Source organism: Solenopsis invicta, chromosome 15 (genome assembly GCF_016802725.1).
Source record: "Solenopsis invicta isolate M01_SB chromosome 15, UNIL_Sinv_3.0, whole genome shotgun sequence".
NCBI classification, from domain to species: domain Eukaryota; kingdom Metazoa; phylum Arthropoda; class Insecta; order Hymenoptera; family Formicidae; genus Solenopsis; species Solenopsis invicta.
The window spans coordinates 7,649,619-7,672,158 of NC_052678.1; the positions used below are offsets into that span (position 1 = coordinate 7,649,619).

At 42.8% G+C, this 22,540-nt stretch overlaps 1 protein-coding gene across 4 annotated transcripts in view; it reads left to right on the plus strand.

The window, feature by feature from the left end:
- The window catches only part of LOC105198399 (RNA pseudouridylate synthase domain-containing protein 2), a 150,325-nt gene extending 128,045 nt beyond the window's left edge, over positions 1-22,280 (plus strand). For all 4 annotated transcript variants that reach the window (XM_011165093.3, XM_039457942.1, XM_039457943.1 and 1 more), the window contains 3 exons: positions 12,218-12,305; positions 16,096-16,272; positions 16,427-22,280. In XM_011165093.3, the coding sequence (XP_011163395.1) occupies positions 12,218-12,305; positions 16,096-16,272; positions 16,427-17,257 (1,096 nt within the window). In that variant the 3' untranslated portion in view covers positions 17,258-22,280. The remainder of the gene's footprint in view (positions 1-12,217; positions 12,306-16,095; positions 16,273-16,426) is intronic.
- The last annotated feature ends 260 nt before the right edge of the window (positions 22,281-22,540 follow it).

A 22,540-nucleotide genomic window follows, 5' to 3' on the forward strand; every position in this document is an offset into this window, starting at 1 on the left:
GCGAACGATCCGCTTCACCGTCAGCGCCGTGTAATTTCGCAGGAGAGTTGGTTGGTCCCCTGGTCGATGCATCGGCAACGTAACGGCGCGTAGAATGAGACGCGCGCCTTCATCTCGCTGCTTTCCAAACGATTAATCTTCTCGAGCTTCTTCTCGCAATATCGATCGTGTCACCGTCCTCCACCATGCGAAAGAACGTCTCGCGGAACGTCTTGCGGAATGCATCGGGCCGGTCGTAACGTTCGTTGAAGAAGTAATCCGGTTAATATCCGCTTTCTGATCGACTCTCTCGGTTGAATTCGGCCGAGTCACGACGAGCGGAGAGTAATCAGCGCGAAGATCGATCGCGAAGACGCGTGACGCGGTGCTAGAAGCAGGGGTGCGCAATCCGAAATCTGTTAAAGCAACGTGTAACGCGATCGTGATGTTGTCCAACGAGACGTACGAGAGACTAGAGCGCGAAAAAAAAGTACGATGAGAGAAGAAAGAGATAGATAGAGAGAGAGCGAGAGCGGGAGATCTTGTGCGTCGAGCGAGGATATAAATCAGAATTAACAGGCGTGGACGAACGACCGGCAAGCATCGCGCACCCCTGGCTCTCGGGCATGGAAATCCATGCGCGATCTGCGAACGATAAGGCAGGACACCTGCGGGCGCTCTCCTTACGTGTTGCGGACACGAGGGCGAAGCGCAGAAGGAGGTACCCGACCTCCAACCTCCGTCCTCCCCGATACCATCGTGCACACCCGGTCCACACTAATAAATCAACCTGTCGCCGGACCTCCAGTCGCGCCCTCGACCCGCGACACGCTCCTTTCTCTATCACCCCCGTGCATCACCCGCCCGTTCTCGTGAGCCCTTGATTGTGCGCCAAAGGCGTATTCTCCCTTCTGCGCCCTTCTTCCGGCTAGCTCGCGCGAAAATTGAATAATTTTACGCGATGGCGGAACGGATAAGCTGCTTACCTAAATTCGTCCGTACGCGAGGGAAGGCTTATATTTACAAATGCAATTAAAAGAAATGTCTAAATTTTGCACGCGGCACGCGCGATTCATCGATCATATTGCGACGGCGTATGTACACCTCATTATATACCAATTTTCGCGGGCATCGTGAGAAAATGCGACAGGACGTTCTTTTTCCAGAGGTGAAGATTAGGCGGAGAGAGGAGATTATCTCCTTCCCTTCGCGGAACGACCGTGAAGCGCTTTTTTTCTCACGGTGACTAACCGCCCTCGGCTAACGTATAATTTGCGATGGATTAATCTCTCGGTAGTTTTAGCGGTCACGACGTAATTTCAAATTGGCGAGAGGAGAAAGAGTCGCCGTCTATTACCGGGGGAAGTCACCGGCTCGTCTTACGATCTGTGTGCCTAGGAGTGCGCGACGAGCTACCTATGCACTAATTGAGGATTCTCATGAAATTCTAATTCGCCGCGCCCGCGCCGCACTGCTCGCGTTGCGAGAGAATCCGTAATGTTGACCCATCGTCTTGATATAATTCGCATCTTTGCATTTGCGCCGTTACCTCGTTTTTCTAACGATACGTCTGTGAAAAGCATTTTCGTCTGGTGACGTTTCGAACGGGCCGGCGGATATCGGCTTATCGACCATTTCAAGTATCGAACGAGCATATCGCCTGTCATTTTCGCTATTTTAAGCGAATAAAATTGAGAGATAATTATCCTTCTTTCTCGTATAAAATACGTGGCACGTGAACTGTTGCGAAAACGAGTTCTCTTAAGGTTATGTCCAGGTATAATTACGACAGGGTTTTATTTTCATCGATTTACACCAATGCTGCCCAAGTTTTGTAGTTCTCGGCTGCGTTCAGAAACGTCAGAGATAACATTTTATTCTTGTTTAACATTCGGTAAAGGAGGATAAAATCATATCTCTGATGTTTCCGAACGCAGCCTTGGGCTTAAAATTGAAATGTGTCGGTATTCATGCCTACTGCGTCATTTCCACTCCTCATTTCGTAGCTGTTTTTTATTTTTTTAAAACTTGTTCTTAGAGCCTGGTCTATAATCTGCGATGGTTAAAAATTTTTCACGTATCATTCACTGTGTAAGAATATATTATTACTAGTTTTGTAAGGCACTATTATTTTCAATACGTATAATTATAAAAAATATGTGAATACACACGAAAAAAAATATAATTTTATACGTATGCTTTAAGCATATGTATTATAAAATAAGTGTCCACGTAATTAGTATTACGCAAAACGGAACATATATAATTAATAGGATCATCTAAATCGCCAATAGTTTCGTCGCATTGTTCCGCATGAGCGATTATGAATGGCATCCCCGAAAAGTTGTTAACAAACTCAGACTCATTCCTGAGACTGAGCGTCGCGTGTTACGAGAAAATGGCTGTGAGAAGTGAGAAGTAGGAAATAGGCATGAACACCCCGATACATTTCAATTTCAAGCCCGAACCTACAAATCCTAGATAGCATTGATTTACACGTGAAATGCAGTCAAATATATGCAAGTAGCCGTGTACATCGCTGATAGAGAAAACACAATTGAACGAGATAGCTAGCGACTGTTACGCGAGGATCGCGTTTATGTCAACGTTTAATGCGGTACACGGCTATTCATAGCCGGGAGCACGACGTTATAGCGTTTTTCGAGAGCGATCTAGGCCAGGTAGCTTAGCACTTGACAGTTTCTAACTGCAATTAACTCGACCACTCACTAGGTCCTTTATGTCAATCGGCCTTGCTCCTTTCATGGCGAGGCCGTTCATGTCGGACCGGACTCGTGTCTGAATTCCAAGTGTTCCCGGGGTGTGTCTCGAGAGCGCATTCCGCATCCATGACAAGACCCCGGGATTCGTCCTGCAATGGCGGAGAGTTAACGATCTACCTGCTTGCTGTCGCTGAGAACTTTGCTGGAACGAAGTCTATCCCGCGGTTTTGATCGCTCGATAATCGTTTTACGTCCGCGCGCGGTCCTTTGTGCCTTTGGGAAATTCAACCGCGGCTCGGAAATCGACCTGTCTATTTGGGCCTAACGAAGCGAAATCCGCGCGATGCCTACTTCAGAAAGTAGCTAATGAGCCCTGGGAAAAATCCTTTCTCGTGAGATAAACCGAACGATTCTGCGGACAATTGGGAATTGCGGGAATAAAGAGTGGCCGTAGATCGTGCGGTAAGACAGAATTGTGTCAGCATATACTGTGTATACTTAGTTTAATATACGTACAGGATCGTATCCTGTACGTATTAGAAAGAAAACATTTTTTCAATCATATGCAGAAATGTTTTTTGTAACTCGATCATTTAGAGTATCTCTGTTGTTTTTAATGAGACGAGAGAATACCAAAGAGGGAAAATATCAAAGGGTCGTTTCAAAAGGACGTTATGGGCAGCATTTTTTTCACGCTTGTCATTTTACGAGATTTTGAAACCCACAGTGAAAAAAGAGTTTGATAATGGTCACTAAACGTGAAATAATGCCAATTAAATATTTGACTTGGTGATAATATCACCAAGATAATTTTGCTTTTCTAAATATTTAATAAGTTTAATCAATTTTAATAACATTTATAAAATATTCAGAAAAGTAAAATTATTTTCGGTTATATTAATCAAATATTTAATTGGCATTATTTCACTCAACATTTGATAGCTATTACCAAATTACTCTTTCCAGCGCATTAACTTTTCGTGCTTCTTTCATATTTAATGTTTTTATATCATTTTAAGGTCAATATATCTTACTAAAGTTAAATTTGTTTTTTTGTTTACGAATTACATTACTGCGTTAATGAAAATACGCCATTCCATTAAAAAAAGAAAATGACTCTAAATCATCGAGCACAAGAAACACGTCCTGTGTACATTGTTGCATGTAATATTAGTAATTAAAGCATTTTTTTTCCACGCAACTTTCGTGGAATGAGATACGTCTGGCCCGAATTGATTTCAGATAACGATTACATTTCAGGCGGAATTCATGAATCGTTATCATGAATTGTTAATATTAACCTAGATGATCGTAACGGACAGCTAGTTGGAAGATTTGCAGGAAGTCGACGTCCGAGTAGACAATTAACTGCCGATATAAGTCCATCTAGTTGGCCGATCTGTTTCTCGATAATCACGTTGTTCATAGTACAAGCATTCATCTCGACGGGACTCGATAGTTCGTGCGGGTGGATTCGAATAGTCACTAGCCGCAGTCGCTACGATAACCAGAGATAGCTTTGACGCATTACAGCGTATTGGACCGAATCGGTGTTTCATGCATGAAGCTGTTACTAGTTCCACTGTAGCGGAAGTAGCACCAGTTACATCGATTCTCGATGAAGGGCCGCGATTTTATTGAATACGCCGCGCCGTTAACTTAAATGACAGCCGGTGAGCAATTTTACGATAGAGATGAGAGACATTAGAATTATAATAAAAGGCGCGCGACAATTAAAATGCAATTGTCTGGAAACGTCATTAATATTGAATGGACAATTCTCTCGTAACCTTTTAAAGACTCGGCGCGTTTGCAAGATAGGAATCCCGTGTAGCGGAATCCCGTGTAGCCGTGTAGCGGGAGACCGAGACGGCAGATTAGCTCGACCGGGCGGTTTCACGAGGCTAATCTGGCGGCACTGACGACCGATGATGACTCGTTACGTAAAAGTTGATCGTCGGTGAATTCCCACGGCGACTTGCGCTGATTTCGTTAGAATATCGTTACCATAAATTTAGCCGAGCCGAGCGAAATCTCCTCGGAAGCGGCTCCGCTCCGAAACACGGAGTGATACAATTACACAGGCAGAGCCAGATGTTGCTCTCCCTCGCTGTTTGCCGTTATGATCGGTCGCGACGGGGCCAGCGCCGGAAACCGGAACGCGATTACATTCATATATTAATTATGTGAATTATATATTAATTAGAATGCGCGCAGAGCCAACGGTATATCGCGACCGACGTATAGCGTAGTTTCCCTCCCTTACCCACGTACCATTGATGTCGCTACGCCGAAATTATGCGCCCTATGAAATTTTGATGTCGCAAACTAGAAAATTTGCTGCATTTCCTTGCAGATTGCATGCACGGGCTTTAAATTGCGCTTCAAATTTTTTTTCGACAGAAACGTAGATGCGCAGAGTGCACGTGGATGAGCGCGCGCAATGCCGATAGCTAAAAAATGTTTCGTATATTCCTCCGGATTACGAAATAGAGTAATAAACGTCGGATTACGTAAATCGAATCGCTCGCTGAAACGGCAATGTGCATTTGCGAAAGTAGAGTCAATATTATGCGGTTACAGAATTAATATACAATTTATACACATGATATATATATATATATATATATATACAAGTATGTATATATAGATGTGTTTATATGTATATATCGCATATAATTTTGCATAACGTAATATATATAAATCTCTATGCATTTGATCACCAAACGGTGCGATAAAAACTAAAGCGTAATGGAGCTATTTGACGCTTCAAACATAATATATTTATATAAGCAGACGTGTACGATTCGCATAGAATTTAAAATCGGTAAAATAAACATTCGTTTTAAGCGGAAAATATCGGGCGCCCCCGTGCATCAACGTCGACCGCGCACGGTTAGAGTCAATATTATTCGATTCATATATAGAACTACCTACACAGCCGTGCGCGCGGAGTACCGGAATTTCCCGAAATTCATTCATTATAAAATCATTCTGCGAACACTTCCTCGATTTCGTCTACGGTGTATTTGCAAGCGGGCGCGACGCGACGCGGTCGCGGAAAATGCTTGGCGAAAATACGTGCGAGAGCATACACGCTGTAATAATCATCCCGGACAGGCTATCCCGTGTGACCCGACGATACAATTAACGCGTCCATATTTCTCGTGCGCGACGTCCGAGAGCGGTGGAACGCACGGGTCAACGCGAAGCCCACGATAATGCGCCCTGCGCCACGTGTATTCTGGTTAATTGTTTAAAAACCTCGTCTAATCACTCTCCACGCGTAACGAGATTGGAACAGCGAATGCGAGCTTTCCGCCTGCGACTTCTTAGCTGCACTCAATCGCGTGTGTAAATTAATTACACTGAGAAATGTTTGATGTTTGTAACTATAATTACATAGTAAAACAATTATGTTGGAAAGTTTTATTTTACATAATAGTTAATATAATGTTAGAATAATGATGATAATGATAATGGTGATGATAATAATAACAATAATCGTTCACAATTTTATCAACTGTATCAAAATTTTGCTATAAATGATAATAATTTCAAATGTTAATATAGTTAAATTAGTTAAATATTAATGTATAGTAAAATATCAAGGTATGGATATGAGAAAAATAAAATAATCACTTCTGTATAGTAAATGAAATCACAATTATAGTGAATATAACTATATGTTAATATTTATTTACTATTACGTAGTAATAATTAATAATAACTATTGTTTGCATGGTTAAAATAACTATAAATATATAAATGGCATTGAAAATGACTATGAATTATATTTCAATTATGGTAATTGCAACGTTTTTTTTTCTCTCGATGTAAGAGGAATGCAGCAGCGTCAAAGCGAAGTAAGGGGAAGATTGCTTAAATCGCATTACTTTTTACATAAAGGTTTATAAACTCATGAATTATGAAGAATTTTTTCAAGTTCTTTACATCTTAATAAAGCATATTTTCCAACAATAATTTCTTTTCTTATGTAATTTTTTTTTCATTATTTTATTTTTTGCATCATAATTTTTTTCAACGAGAAATTTTGATAAATCTGCAATTGTGCGATTTAAGAACCGGTTCTTCTAAATCGCACTACTCAGGTTCAAAATCACACAGTAGTGGATCTCTACCATTTACGAAGTATACCAACTCGTCCTTTTCCACTAAAATTTTATTTCGACAATGTCGTAAAAATGTTTTTCTTTTTTTTTTACAGAAATGCCCCATATTTCTTTGTATTTCATGCATTCTTATTTTACAGCCTCTCTCTCTCTCTCTCTCTCTCTCTCTCTCTCTCTCTCTCTATTCTTTGAGAGCGTTATTCACAAATTCTAAATATCACTTTCCGTATTTTCTTTTGGCCATTTTTTGCCCGCTGTAAAAAACAGTCGTTTATATGTATGACGGTCGCCAAAATCTCGAGCTAGACAACGTCGTGGAGTGATTTAGGAGACTAGGAGGGCATTTCGTAAAACTTTGTTTATATTTACAAACAAGAGCGAAAAAAATCTTTAAATTCTATTAATCTAATTCTAACAGTATTGCGATCATTACCAATTATCAATTTTATCCTATTATTTTTGCAATACAGTTATGTGTAAAATGTGTTGAAAAATAGCTACATGCAATATCACGATCGTTCATCAAGAACGTAAATAACGAAATTGTGCATAACGTAAGTCAAGTGTAATAAAGCGTCATGGTAGTATATTATGATATATAGAGTTCTCAAATAATCTCATAGAAACTGTACAAGTAGAGCGGTGGAGTTTTTAGGTGAATTGAGAGAAAAGAAAAGAAAGTCGAATTAACAGCATCAGTCTAATTGCAAATATTTTATTAATTCAACAACAATATTAATGAAATAAAAAGATTAAAAGACGAGACAATGACAAACATAATTGAATGAATAAAATTTAGTCATCAACTACACGTATTAGTGACAGCGCGATTCGACGTTTAATCGAGTCAAACTACATTTCAATTCATATTACAGCATTTTTTTCTCAGCGTAGGAGTCGGCGCGATTGCGGCAATCTTCCCCTAACTGCGGCAGTTCTCCGTATCTCCGTCGTCGCGATCATCCCCGGATTTGAGTTAAGGCCGCTCTGCAGAAGATGCAAAACGCGCGCGCGGAGATTTTGTTTATTGCGCCCGACTGCGCGCGGCCGAAAATAAATTTGGTAGGCCGCGTCGTCTCGCGTCGTCGCCGTCGTCCGCCTTGTCGGCTAACAAACAATAATCCTCCGCGCGTTTCTCTTCGGACTCGCCGTATCTCGCGTCCGCGGAGCTCGATGCGATCTGTACCGAACGTATATCTCCACGCGCGCGCGGGAACGCGTGTGTGCCACTGCGGCATGTGACCCGCGTTAAATTTGGAAGGCGCACTTAGAGAACGTCGCCGTTCTCTCCCGACGAGCGGCACGCAAACCGATTGTTACGTCGTCGCACCTTACGAATGTCACGCGAGGTACGACAGCGAAGAACTGCGGCACGCGACATTTTAATGGATATAGTTAACTCGAGAATGCCTTTAGAAAAATGATAAAAAAAAATTTTGAACGAGAGCGGCGGGCCAACCGCGAAACGACCGACTCGTCGCGTATGACATAATTCTGTTAATTAGGCGCGATATTCTGGAGACGGAAGATGTAATGCGGATGTTCCGTACGGGCACGTTATTTATAGTACAAATCGTCTATTATAATATTAACGAGAGAGAAAGAGAGAGGTAATTCTACATATTGTTACCTCGATTGTACGATTTGACGGAGAATTCGAATTTCATTTGTTAAAATTAATGGGGAGAGCGGAGCGCCATAGCGGAATTTGAAAGCGGCGCGGAGCACCTGAAATAGTTGCCACTGTCACTAAAGATAGGATAAGAGAATCGTTACACTTCACGAGCGCATCGTGTTCACCGACAACCGCCACCTCGACGGGACGGAATATATAAGATTTAACGTTCCCTTCATGTGACACACGCTTCGAAATTCCGTCGCGAACTTTAAGGTATACGGTCGCGCGCGTGCGCGCGTGTGTACGTTGCGAAGATACTTTGAGAGAGTGTCTCGAACCCGAAATGTTGGAGCGGAAATGTGATTTACGAGACGGAAGCGATTTATTGCCTTTCGTTGTGAGGTTGCATAATATCGCGTCAGCCAATTGGAAGATAGAAGTTGCTTATTCTCAGTTTCGTGTACACACAGCATGTATATTTCGGCTTTCTCCCCCCTGCGCGAACGTAACATAAATTATTTTCCCCCGAAGAAAAGCCGAGGGGAAAGAGTTGTCGAATGAAAACTGTAAGGGACGCCCTTCGATTATCGCGCCCCAGGCTAAGTATATATGTATCGTGATGGTTTTTCAATGATTTCCACGTTGCGCTTGAAAGGAAGATAGAACAATAGACACTTGTTTGCAGTGCGTGGAAAGAACGGTTTTGCTGAGGCGTCTAAAAAATTTCGCTCGACGCGAACCTGAGAATAATTTTATTAGACCAAAGTAATTATGTAGAACGCTCATGTTGGTTGCGAGAATGTCAAAACTTTCTGCGGTACTGCTCATCATGCTTGGACGTTCCTCGTAATTATTTTGACGGTCTAGCGAAATTATTCTCAGATCCGTGTGTCCGGCTAAATTTTTTATTTCTTTTTTTTTTTTAATACTTTAGCAAAACCGTTCTTTCCGCGCGCGTAACCAATAGAACAGTGCTGAGAGATTAGAATAGTGCGTGACTAACATCGTGGGTTTTTTTTGTCAATGTAATAACGCACGTGATATAATAAGCGGGCGACCTCAGAGAGTCGCAACGACAAGTCAATTATTAATCGCGTTTCATTATTTAAGTCCTGGATTAATATCTCGCTAGAGAAGTACAATTTTACCTTCTCGAGATATAAATTTCTCAGCTATGAAATGCCATTATATAAATGTGCCCTCGATCTACTTTTACGATTTAATAACGTCTTTCGCGTGATCTTAGTACGCCACTGCGTCTACGCGATTTCGCCGTATCTATATATTCCGGAGCGATTCGCGCGTGAGAATGGAGCTAACGACACATCGACTCGCGATTAGTTTTCGAGAGGATGCGCCCTCTCGGCCCTCCGGGATTTTCACACCGTGGTGCTGCAATTTATAAAGTTTACGAACGTCTTGCTCGCCAAATTGAATTCTGTTTGTCACGTGTTTTATCCGATATTCGCAGCCATCCGGCCTTCATCGCAGACGCCATTTATCGTGAACGAGGCACTTTGCAAAGTGACGGGAAAAGATTTTGCAAATCCAATCTCGATGCGCCGAAGGCTCTCTTTTTTCCTTTTCCTTCCCTCCCTCTTCTCTCTCTCTCTCTTTCTCTCTCTCTCTCTTTTTCTATAGCACTTGTTTTTTTCTCCTCACTAAGGCCTTCTTATTGTTCGCACGGAGAGAATGCACGTGCACAGAACACGTAGTGGGCGCGACCGTAGTTTTGCAGAGTGGAAATGCATTAGGTAGATGGAACTCATGGACTTATAATTGGGGCCGCCGCATGCACGTGCATCCACCTGCTGTATTTATTTTTTTTTCTCTCTCTTTTTTTTGGGGATCTTTTATCCGTGCTTCTTTTCCTCTCTCACCCTCACTCTGTCTCTTCTCCGTCTCACCTCGCCCATCGTCCCCGTTTACCTTAGCGTTAGATAAAAGCGCAGCTATGTTTTCGCGACGCTGTTTTCAAGCCGTCGGATTTGCACGCGCGTATGTGTATATGTGTGTGTGTGTGTGTGTGCGTAGAAACGCAGTTTGCGCGACGGCACGATTTTTCCGCCTTTTGCACTCGGACGAGGTGTATGCAATCGATCCGCACGTGAATGAGATAGCGCAGCGTGCGTGCGTGCGAGTGTTGACTGCCGATTGCCGGTACCGAAACGCGATAAGCCGGTCGCCTGCGACTATCAATCGGCGATCGACCGCGCCGTTTCTCCTCGACATTACGGTAATTACCTACCACGTCGGATCTGATTACCGTTTAGCTTCAATCCGTGCCGATCGACGGTACTTCCCACTGGAAAGGGAGGGTGTTTACTCTCTTACTCGTGCGAAAACTACTCAGCATTTCGATATGTCCATCGAATGCGTGTACACGCAGAAAAATATCGTGCTAAGGAGGGCGATTTTTAGTTTTCTTCTTTCAAATAATTTTTATGGAGAACATTTTTTTGAAAGTCTTGAAACACACTCATTTATTTGAAACGAGTAATATACTTGAACTTTTGTGTACACATAGAAAAAAAAATATGTATATATATATGCTTGAATTGAGTATAAATATTATTTTTTTTTAATATTTTATAAGTTTGTATATTTCCACATATCTATAAGCATCAAATTCATTGAAAAGATATTCTGAATCCTAGTAATTCTATACTTGAATCGAAAACATTAAAAAGAAACAAGTCGTGAAACAGATAACCGATTAATATGTATTATAAATGTATATGTGATATAAATATTACTGTAGTGACATAAAAGTGACACAAATGTCATTTTAATGTAAAAAGAATTTAATATTATTACAAACCACTCTGAGTACTGAATTTCAAATAAGCATTAATAAGAATCACAATCTCCGTCCGAACGCGTTTCATGCTACACAGAGCCTTCATCTGCAGCGATATTTTTTTAAAATCACAATTTTAAATAAAATTTCTGAAATAACGGTGTTTTTTTTTATTTAACAATTTTGATCACAGTTTTGTGATGTATTTAATTTTAGCAGTGACATCTCAAATTATCTTTGCGAATTACCAAAATTTAAAAGAGCCAAGAATCCAAAACGTAGATGATATACATATGTATATACTATATATAATTAGATAAATTCAATAATAATAAATTAATCAATGAATTAAGTGATTTGTAATAATATCAAATTTTTTTCATATTATAGTTACATTTGTTTTATTTTTACCACAATAAGTACGTATTAATCGGTAATCTGTTTTATTCGCTCGTTTCTTTGCTTTTTTATCGTTATTACTTACACGAGCCTGACTTTGTCATATTATTTTCAATCATGAATATTCAATTAAAACAGAAATTTGATATGCTTATTATTTAGACTTTTCTTCAACACAGTTTTATATATTCGTCGAAAGAGGATAAATTCTTTCTTTCAGTGTAAGTTTTTTTAAAAGTTTTGATGAGTATATTTTAAGACGATTATCAAGAAAATATTCTTTTTTAAAAATAACGTTACTTATTGGAAGAAAAAAAAATTGATTAATCGCTTTTTTTAGCAGTAGAGTGGATACTTTTTGTGTACCTATATGAATTTGTGTGGACGTGTGTGTATGTGTGTGTGTGTGAGCGCGTGTGTGTACGTGTACGTCAACGTACGTACATTGCGTACGTGTGTGTGTGTGTGTGTGTGTGCGCACGCGCGCGTGTGTATGTGTGTGCGAGACGTGTAAACGCAAATGGAACAAAGCCACGTTAAGCTGGTTGCGATTGGTGTGTTGCAGACACGAGGTGCCTGTCACCTCGGAGCCGATCACGGTGATACACATGGACGAGGACGTCGTCGTGGTCAACAAGCCCGCCTCCATCCCTGTAAGTGGTGTACTGCCAGAACTGTACTGCCAAAAAATTGTTTGTCGTATTGTTCCACCGAGCATACGCATATATATACATACATACGCACACTTTCTCTCTTGCATGTTCCTCGATATTGTTTCACACAGTCAAACTCTCTTCATGAACTACTCGAAGCTTACGTCGGTTCACCTGAAAAATCCCCGAAGTCGCCTTTACAAGCATATCATGTAAACGTGTAAAGTCGCCTTTACGGAAAATCATTTCTGGAGCACGCTTTCGCGAGTTAAAGTTCCATCGCCGTTAAATTTAGAATTCCCAAACTTTATTCTTTTGCACTCTCGCTGATGAAGTTTCCCATCGTTTTGTCTGAATATACATATTTGAATGTATTCCTAAATTAAATTCTGGCGTGTCTCAGCCGGGGCGCGCAACTTCCCGTTCTGCTTCAACGTCGACCTTCTGGATTTCGTTAGTGTTCTTTTATTTCCTTCTTTTTCTCTTTCTCTCTGTCTCTCTGTCTCTCGACGCGCGGAAGGCGACTAAATCGCCGCTAACGAGTCGTTTTTCAGACGGTGACTAACAGAACAACGCGATGTTAACAGATGTGTGCGTCAAATGCCAAGGGTCTCTGACGAGCTTTCGCCCGTTTAAAATGCAACGTTCCGACGTCACCCTCGACCAACCTCGGTCTCTCCTAGTGTTTCAGGATATGAAACAATCATGGCTAAAAAAAAAGAGAGAGACAGAACCGTAGAAGGAAAAGGAAAAAGAATTTTACACGCACACGCAGACGACGACTCGCGTAAATGTCTCGCGGTCGCGACGCACCACGGCCGGCGCGACCGCGCGAATAAAACTCACTATTAAAATGTTAATCGCGCGCATTACGACGCTCGCAAATCACGGATAATTTACTCCGCGCTATTATTGCCGCTCCGTGATAATGTCGGACTTCGCGGACGTGCGCGCCGCTGTAAAAACACATAGAGGCAAAGGACAGGAGGAGGCACCACCGACACGCGCGCCGGTGAATGCAATATCGCGAGTCCGATGCATTAAACCGACGATATCGGTGATTCATTGGCGTAAACTAACGGTTACGGTTACGTTCGTCGGAACGGGTTTAACAGCCCCCTTTCGCTTTCCGCTTCGCAGCGATTTTCGTCTCGGTTATTTCAATTCGCGACGACGGTAACGCGCAACGACGCATACACCTGTGCGCCGGAGAAAATAAAGCGTCCCGAAAGTGTCCAAAGTGTCCAAAGTGTCCAAAAAGAAGACGCCCCGCGAGGACCGACTTATGAGATTTTAACGTACTCTTTTTTTTCCCCCCTTTCGCTTCATATTCTTTTTTCCTCTCTCGTACTCTTTTTCTCGTTTTCGCTGTCGGGGCCGTTAGCCGTGGTCGCCACCGCAATGTGGCTGCAACTTTTATTTTCCTACGACGACGGGCCGCGAGGCTTTGCTCGGCGATAAATACAGCGCGCGGTGCTCGGCCGCACACCGAGAGCTCCGGCGGCCACTTTTCCTCTCAAATGTCACCGAATGCGCCGGCCTCAAAGAGGGTTCGTTAACAAGAGCTTGCGCAACAAAACAGCCGGGCATTAATGCAAAAATAATCCGACGCGCAAGTAAGTACTCGGCGGCGGGCACGAGCGCGATGCGCGGCTTAATACTCGCTTTCGCGTTCGTACCCGCTTTCTTGGGAATCTTTTTTTTCACCCTTGCCCCGCCGCAAGGAAAATGCCACCCGAGACAATCGGCCGAATTAATTGCCGCGTTATGCAATCGCGTGCTTTGTCGTGTTGCTCTCGCTTCCTCGTTTCTCTCACCATTTTCCTGCCTGGATTGCGGTAATAAAATTACTCGGTTTATTCGCGTTGCCCTAATCTTTCAAGTCTATCTTGCTTGAGAATAGTCATCCGGGATGTTTTTTTTACAAAGTTGAAGATATAAAGCTCATGGCGTAGCAAATTTTTTTACTGATCCAAAATTCATGCGTATCTTTTATTTGAAATTTCCGAGACGCAAATTGCACACTAGAAACAAGTTATGACTCATATGTTCATAGTATTGATCTGTTGAAACTTGCGGGAGTGATATAGAAATCACCCCAGGTGATTGTTTACGTAATATGAAAGTTCAAGTGTGGTAAGAGTGTACATTGTAAATTCGAAATAATAATATGAGTTTGAATGAGGCTTGAATTGTGACAAGGTATTAATGTCTTTGTGTTGATACAACAATAACAATACAAAAAGTTTACATTGTGTTTCCATAAATGCTCGTTTGTATTTTATATTTTTTATTGAAAAATACGTCATATAATTTTTACATTTATGATAAGCGAATATTAAAAAAAAATAAAATATTTTTAATAATTCTGGAAGAGCGCGAACACAATATAAATGACTTTATATGATAGTGATATTTAACCTTGTTTTAAATCGCTGTAGAATAAATGTTATGTACTATATTTCTTTTCTAATAATTCTATTTTTTATAAGTTTTAAAATATACAAGCCCACAGCGTAAAAACATTTTATTGTTGATATCTTCAATTTTTTTTAGAAATATTGTAACCTGTTTACTGTATTTTTCCTTTTGTTTAATATTTTCTTGATTTTCCTTCACTTTTTTCCAATAATATTGGCTAAATTTATGTACATAATATCCTTTAAATATTAATAAATTATAAAATAATTAATATACATTATTCAGTTAATAACGATGATTTTTAACTGGAGTGTAAAAATTACTCCAGGTAATCGTTCATCCAAAAAATGGGATGACTATTCTCGGATTAATGGCATAATGTTACGATTTAAAAATTTTAATACGTCAGGGAGAGAAATTACGTTTCTAGATTGGTACGGAACGAAAATGTGTCGGGAAAGCTCGTTGTGCGTACGTCAGCGTTAAAAGGTGCGGGATCGTTCGCTCGCTTGAAGTTCTTGAAATTCATTCCACGGCGCGGGGAAGAAATACGCGGAAAGTGGTGAAATCCTTGTGGCGACGAGTAGAAAAGTGCCTTCGATCGCGGGATTATTGTAGCGGTTCGCCGAGTCGCTGGGGGCGTTCGATAGCCGACATGCATTATTATTGTGCATACGTGCAACCGTGGTACTGGATAGACGCGCGGGACTTATCGAGCCAGGAAGAGAGTCCGATACGATCCGTCAGCTAGTCAGCTAGCCGATCGCTATACCTACAAATCCGCATTGTCGACCGGAATGCATAAAGCGCGCCGTTCCCCGTGTCATACCCGATTCGCAAAACGATGAATCGACCCCCCTTTGTAGGCACGATTGCTTTTTGTCCCGAATTTGTCAGGAGAAGTGGGTCGATTGCTCCTACGTGGATGCATACGCGTGTACGTATGTACATGTGTCGTGGGTGTGTGTGTGTGTGTGTGTGTGTGTGTCTACATCGAATTTACATTGGCCACATGCCGATAGGCACTGAGTACATTCATTAAGTAGCGTAAGCTCCGTAAATTTACCGTTCACATCTCATTTCCTGAAGATATTCTGGTTACTCGATGCTTAGCATTAGTTTAGCATGAAATACGGAAGATGCAATCATAGATGCCCCAAACTCGAAATGAAGCTCTAGATATGTCTCGATTTTTCCCTTTCCAGTATTTGAACAATGTATTTGCGGATTCCTTTTTTCCAGTATTCGGAGGGCATACTCTTGGATCAGATCGTTTCTTTCTTATCGCTTCGAGACTTATCGCATCAGACTTAAGCGAAGCGTACAGAAGAAAAAGTAAATTGATCGTTCGATCCGTCTCTGTTCGCAGGTGCATCCATGCGGTCGTTATCGACACAATACCGTGGTTTTCATTCTGGCGAAAGAGTACAACTTGAAGAATCTCAGGACCATTCACAGGCTGGACCGGTTGACTAGCGGCATTCTCCTGTTCGGTAGAACGCCGAAGAAGGCGAGGCAGATGGAGCACCAAATAAGAAATCGACAGGTTGGTTGCGTAAGAGCGCGCGGCTCGGGTATGCAAGAAAAAACATACGGACGCGCAGCTGGCGTCGCTCGTCTGTCATTGAACGCTTACATTGGCGTACGAGCGCAACGACGTAATCGCTTCATGTGCTGTATGTCGTACGTCCACGTTTCAGGTCCACAAGCAGTACGTATGCCGAGTGGAGGGTGAGTTTCCCGAGGAGGAGGTGATCTGTTCGGAGCCGATCGAGGTCGTCTCTTACAAGATCGGCGTTTGTAAGGTCTCCGAGAAGGGCAAGGATTGCATCACCCGCTTCAAGCGTCTCAGCTACAACGGCAAGTCGTCGGTGGTGCTGTGTAAGCCGCAAACCGGGCGTATGCACCAGATCCGCGTCCACCTGCAATACCTCGGCTATCCCGTGGTGAACGATCCTCTCTACAATCACGTGGTCTTCGGTCCGCACAAGGGTAAGGGCGGTAATATCGGCAAGACCGACGAGGAGCTCGTCCGGGACCTCATCAGTATCCACAATGCCGAGAATTGGCTCGGCATGGATGGCGATTCCGACATGAGCCTGTTCAAGCCGAAGCTAGAGTTGGAGGAGCGCATGCTGAGCTCCAGTAGTGACAAGGACAACAGTTCTTCGCCATCGTCCACCCCGGGCCTGGTCGAAGACGAGCAGCAGCAACAACAACAACAACTGCAGCAACAGCAGCAGCAGCAGCAGCAGCAATCGCAGCCGCAACCGCAACCGCAACCGCAGCAGGAATCTCTCAAGGTCACCGTGGGAACGCAGACCGGTTCGGAACCGCCGGATTCCACTTTCGCCAACGACAAGGTCACTGTCGATCCGCACTGCTACGAGTGCAAAGTCAAGTATAGAGACCCGAAGCCGTCGGATCTGGTGATGTATCTGCACGCGTGGCGTTACTGCGGCCCGGGATGGGAGTACGAAACGCCACTGCCCGCGTGGGCGGCGAGCGATTGGACCGGCGACGATCGATAGTTCGTACGACGCGATCGAGGACGATCCGTGCGGACTCCTCGGCGTACAATCGTCGTCATTGTCGTCGTTGAGTCTCGATCCCCCCTTTTGATATCCTTACCCCGTGCCTTCCATCCGCCAATGAGCGATTTTGACCATCGTACGCAAAAGCAAGTACACGTACACGAATACGAATACGCATACACGCAGACGCATACATACGGTAGACAAACAGACGCGCATCCCCCCGCAACTTGATCGTCGGACTTTCCGGGGTGTTCCTGCGGTGTTCGAGAGAAATGGGATTGCTGGAACAATCTCACGTCGCTCGATATATTTACGTTTCTGTAAACTCGTCGTCGATACGTAAACGACAACTTGGGCGTTATCATGAGAGGCAATTGCCGGACGGGCCGCCACGCCGTTTACGAGCGCAGAAATGTGTACGCGCTCATCCTCGCGGCAACGTTCGCCCATCGTGATGCACGCGTTCTCGTTTCGTTATATATTTCTGGCAGAGTCTTACGCAGGAAACGATCCGAGACGCGACGTTATTATGCGGATTAATCACAGCGACAAAAGACGTTGTAACCGATCCTATTACCGCAAAACTGTCCTGATTTTGGTGAGCCAGCTAATAAATCAGATCACCATTATTGTTATTTTTGTCTTGCCGCAGCAATGTTCCGGGTTTCTCAACCACGTTTTCCTCCGAGCAAACCTGGAGCGCCTTGTACAGTTGTACGCAGTAAAGTTACGCTGAGATTTCGTAATAAGGTGCAATGATTGTTCCTACGATCGTTTTTCTCCGCGTAACAGAATGTTCTTGCATGATCGGTCGGTCGATGTGGATCTTACAAGTCGCAGGACTTCGTTGCAGCTTCCGAATTAATATGGCGAATAGCAATTTCTTTTTATATCATAAAGATATATTGTAACAAATGTAGGCGATCTGTGATTATATCACCACGATATTTGTCGATCAAAACGTTTTAACGGAAAAAGAATATAGCCGTACGGCGAAGCAGCAAAATGGCTAAAGATAATAACTCTATTTTTATTTTTATTTGTGACATATATATATATATATATATATATATATATATATATATATATATATGCACAAACAAAAAAAATTATATATATAAATAATATAGAAAAATACGATTAATTGAATAATTTTCGTTCGATTGTAACACGAACGACTCGTATCAGCTACGATTTTATGCGTTACGTCGCGCGCATATAAATTGTGCATAAAAAAAAAATAATTTGCGCGAATGCTCTAGCAGACTGAGACAAATGCGTCCGTTCCGCGACAGTCTCGGGGCCGCTTTTATGAGCAGTAGCGGTCAAAAAGTCACTGCCACTGGAGTGCGAGATACCCCTAACGCGTGAGGGAAGATTGATGCATCTGTCGGAGGTGGCATGGGTATTCCGATGGATCGCGTATCATTCATCTTGATTTATGACGTACATAGAAACGTGGAAAGCCGCGGGTCTCTCTCGTCTATTTCCTATGGTCGCGAGAAGTCGTCCGGTTGGCGCGCGACCGTTACTCTCCAATCTTACGGAACATTTTGATTCACGAGAGATACCGCTCGATCCATTTCTCAAAATTCCAGCGTTTTGCAGAAGCAATGTCTTATCATCCAAGAATAAACGAGTGGCGTGGGTAGTGGCCGGGTGTGTGACGTTCGATCGCGGGCGCTGACGCTCGATCGGCGTTCTCGGGAGACGTTCTACGGTAAATCACCGTCTCGGTGGCTTCGCGAATTTGACTCGAAATTGACTTCGGACGGACGGAAGTGAACAGACGATATCGATTATATTCGGCAGCAGTGTTGCTTTTGGCATCGAACCCGCCTCAGTTCTTCAGCTTGACACAAGTCAGCTATAACTGGGAGATAAATTTATCCCCGGCGGGTCCGGCTTTGGAACAATTTCAACGAAGCCCTGCGATTTCCGTTATTATAGTATAGGTGGTTGTGTATCGCTAATATACTCGTTGTGAAAGATTACCGTAAACTTCGCGTGTCGAACGAGACGGGAGGAGACAAATATACATCGGTATTAATAGTATATAAATGCTATTAGGAAATCTTTCCGATGTGGTATCTCTGTTACTTGTAATCGTCGGTCTTCTACCGTGCCAAGTTTGTCAAAGCTTTCCGAAGGATACCGCGATTGTATCCTCGAGACCGTGCGTACATCACACGAATAATCGCGCATTATTTCTTATGTTCACCGACGATGAGACCACGTTCCTCATTGAGGACAGCGGTCCGGTTCCCATTCACACGTGTGCGAAACGCTCTCGCACGGTTTCGAGAATAGACTCCTTGGAATCGGGACGACGAGGAGAAAGAGAAGAGGTGGAAGAAGGAGATGGAATTGTATCCTCCGCAGTGGCACAGGTAGGGGACTGACGTACGGAAACTGCGATAGAGGCGCATCTATTTTTATGGCAGATATTTAAGTAGGAGGGGGGGAGGGGGGAACCAATGCGCGGTGGCGCGGGTCCAGCGGCAGGGTTCTCCAACAATAAGCGTGATCTTGCCCGGAAGACAGCCAATGATCATGCCAAAGAGCGTGCGACCAGCGAGCTTTCAATCATATCGTGCGTAATGTACCTTTTCTCGAGGCCGATGGGATATCTCGAGAGGAGCGAAGGGGAGAGGGTGGACAAGGTGTTTCGCAACAAGTACAATCCGAGAGCGAGTGAAAAAAAAAATACGCGAGAGCAAAACGTGCTACAATTTTATTTTATTACGAATCGTCGCGTTCTCTCGTCTCCGTGCGTCTTCGAGAGGCCGTGAGAGGTACGCGAAGCGCGCGTGACACCTCCAAATCAGCTTCCAAGTTGCCAGGCTGCTCCTGTTCGAGCGCAGAAATTTCGCCGATTATTTCGTGAGCTTTTTATTTCAGGACAATCGCGCTGCACATGCGCTTGTTCTGTACGAAGAAGCTCTCGTACGTACACGCATATGGGACCTGTTTTGCGTCACGCGGCATGATAACACGCGGCGCAGCGTGTGCACAAGAGCGACGAACAGGGGCAGCCATGCAACAAAACACCGCACCGCGTATGACGCGGGCTTCGGAGCCTGTATTTTAGCGTCGAAAGGCTTTTAAGAGGCATTCTACTTTGTTGGGTCTGACAAAAAAGATTGTTTTCACACAAGAATTTTTTTAAAACAAAGTATTGAAGCAATTAAGATGAAGCTTGTGTCGAAATACTTAATTTTTGTAGATTATAATGGTATTTTTACTATCGCAGACTATCAGTGGATAATGTATAGATAATGTTAAATTAGGGAAATCTCCTTTGCGGAAATTATTGATACAAGAGTAAAGAATTGTCTTAAATTTATATGAGTCATACACCGACTGAACTGAAATCAGTATTAAAAATTGACAAAATGGAGGCTTTTCAAAGATTACTTTATTTTTAAATATTTTAATCCTTGAAAGACCGCTATTTTGTCAATTTTCAATTTGTAATATTGATTCTAGTTCGGTGCCCGACCTCATATAAATTAAGAAAATTTTTTGTGTTTTAGATTCATCAATGGCTTTCAATCACTTCTGCAGAGGATCCCCAATTTAAAGTCATTTATATTATGCACGAAATCATCAACAAAAATCAATAAATATTTCTACAAAAATTGCGTCTTGATTGCTCAAGTATTTTCCTATAAAAAAAGTCTGGCCTTTTTCTCCCAAGAAAATAGAATATCCCTTTAAGTCGTCGTGAGCAGTGATGGGAAGTGATCCAGAAACGATTGGGCGAAGCTACAGACGCGATGCATCAGATTACTATGCCTTCCGATGAAATTAGCGACTTTTCGACTCTTTGATGTCATAATCCGCACTTCTCTTTTCTAACGGGGCCAATTCACGTGCGACCGTGTCTGGATGTTTGCCGAGGGATGATCTCCGACGACAAGTGCTACGACCTACGATTATTATGCTATTACGATGTGCCGTATCAACGAGATTTAAATTAAATTAAGTTCGTACTGCCGCGCGACGTATACGCCATTAATTTAAACAATTTAGTACACGGTCGAGGACTACGCGTTTGCTAATGTGTATCCTTAGAATAGCTTGACGTTTTAGTTTAGAAAGCGTGAGAGCGTAAGAGCCTTAGGAATGACTGCTTTTAGGGCTGGCGTAGCTATTAACTCGGTAGAGTCTTTTTAAAACATTCGATGGGATCAAGATACGACCACACTGAAAGAGTTATCCTTCTTCAAAGTACTTAAGGCTTAACGCTGGATATACACAATGGGATATGTTAGTGCCTAAAAGAAAAAAAAAGTTCGAGACAAATGTGCGTCGTTAGTATCGTGCCTAGATATTTTTTCAATCTGGAGCGAGAGCACTTGGGACAAACCGATCTTGCCCATCACTGCCCGCGAGTCGTGAATAAAGGAATAAAGCGAAAATAAATGGGGAGCGAATCATAATATCGAATGTGCGACGGAAAGAAATGATTTTGGTATATAGATAATATATACGTACATACATATGTATATGTATATATGTATACATAGAAAGAGAATAAGAAAAATGCAGAGATAACGTAACACAACGGACCTATCATAAAAGACAGTGTGTGCGCTTACTAACACAATCGGGACAGCTCGTCGAAATGTGGTGAGCTATCCCGAAAACGTAACGGCTAGTTTAAATCTATTATTTAAGTAACTAACGGTAATTTCAAGAAGCCGCGAAAAAGACAGTTCCGACTTTAGTGGCGCTAAGAAAGAAAAGCGGGAGCGAGAGAGTGGGAGAGAACGGAAGAGAGAGAGAGAGAGAGAGTGCGAGAGAACGAAAGAGAGAGAGAGAGAGAGCGAGCAGACGCGACGGCGATCTGCGGAATCGAGTGAACGTGCTTTTGTATATATGTATTGTATACGCACATTGTACCGTATCTAAAGTCACATTATTATCCGTACTGTAGCCGGCGGAACAGTTTAGAGCTAGTGAATTCTCTTGTATGATGAACGAATAAATGCAAAGTATCGTTCGATAAAAACTGCCGGCGAATATTCTCGTCTCCAAACGTACCTGTTCGATCTTGCATTTCGCCCCGAGCTCGTAAGTACCGCCAGATCGTATGCATGATTCATGAAAGCGGAACTGGAAAGCTCCTCGCTTCATTCCGAACGCTTCCGTGGAGTTCGGCAAAAATATTTTCCATTCAATAGCCGTACCATTTATTTCGCATAATATATCTTCGCGATGCCGCTGCTATTGCTACAACTCATGGCGAGTAGTGCTTCGAGAGCCCCCGTA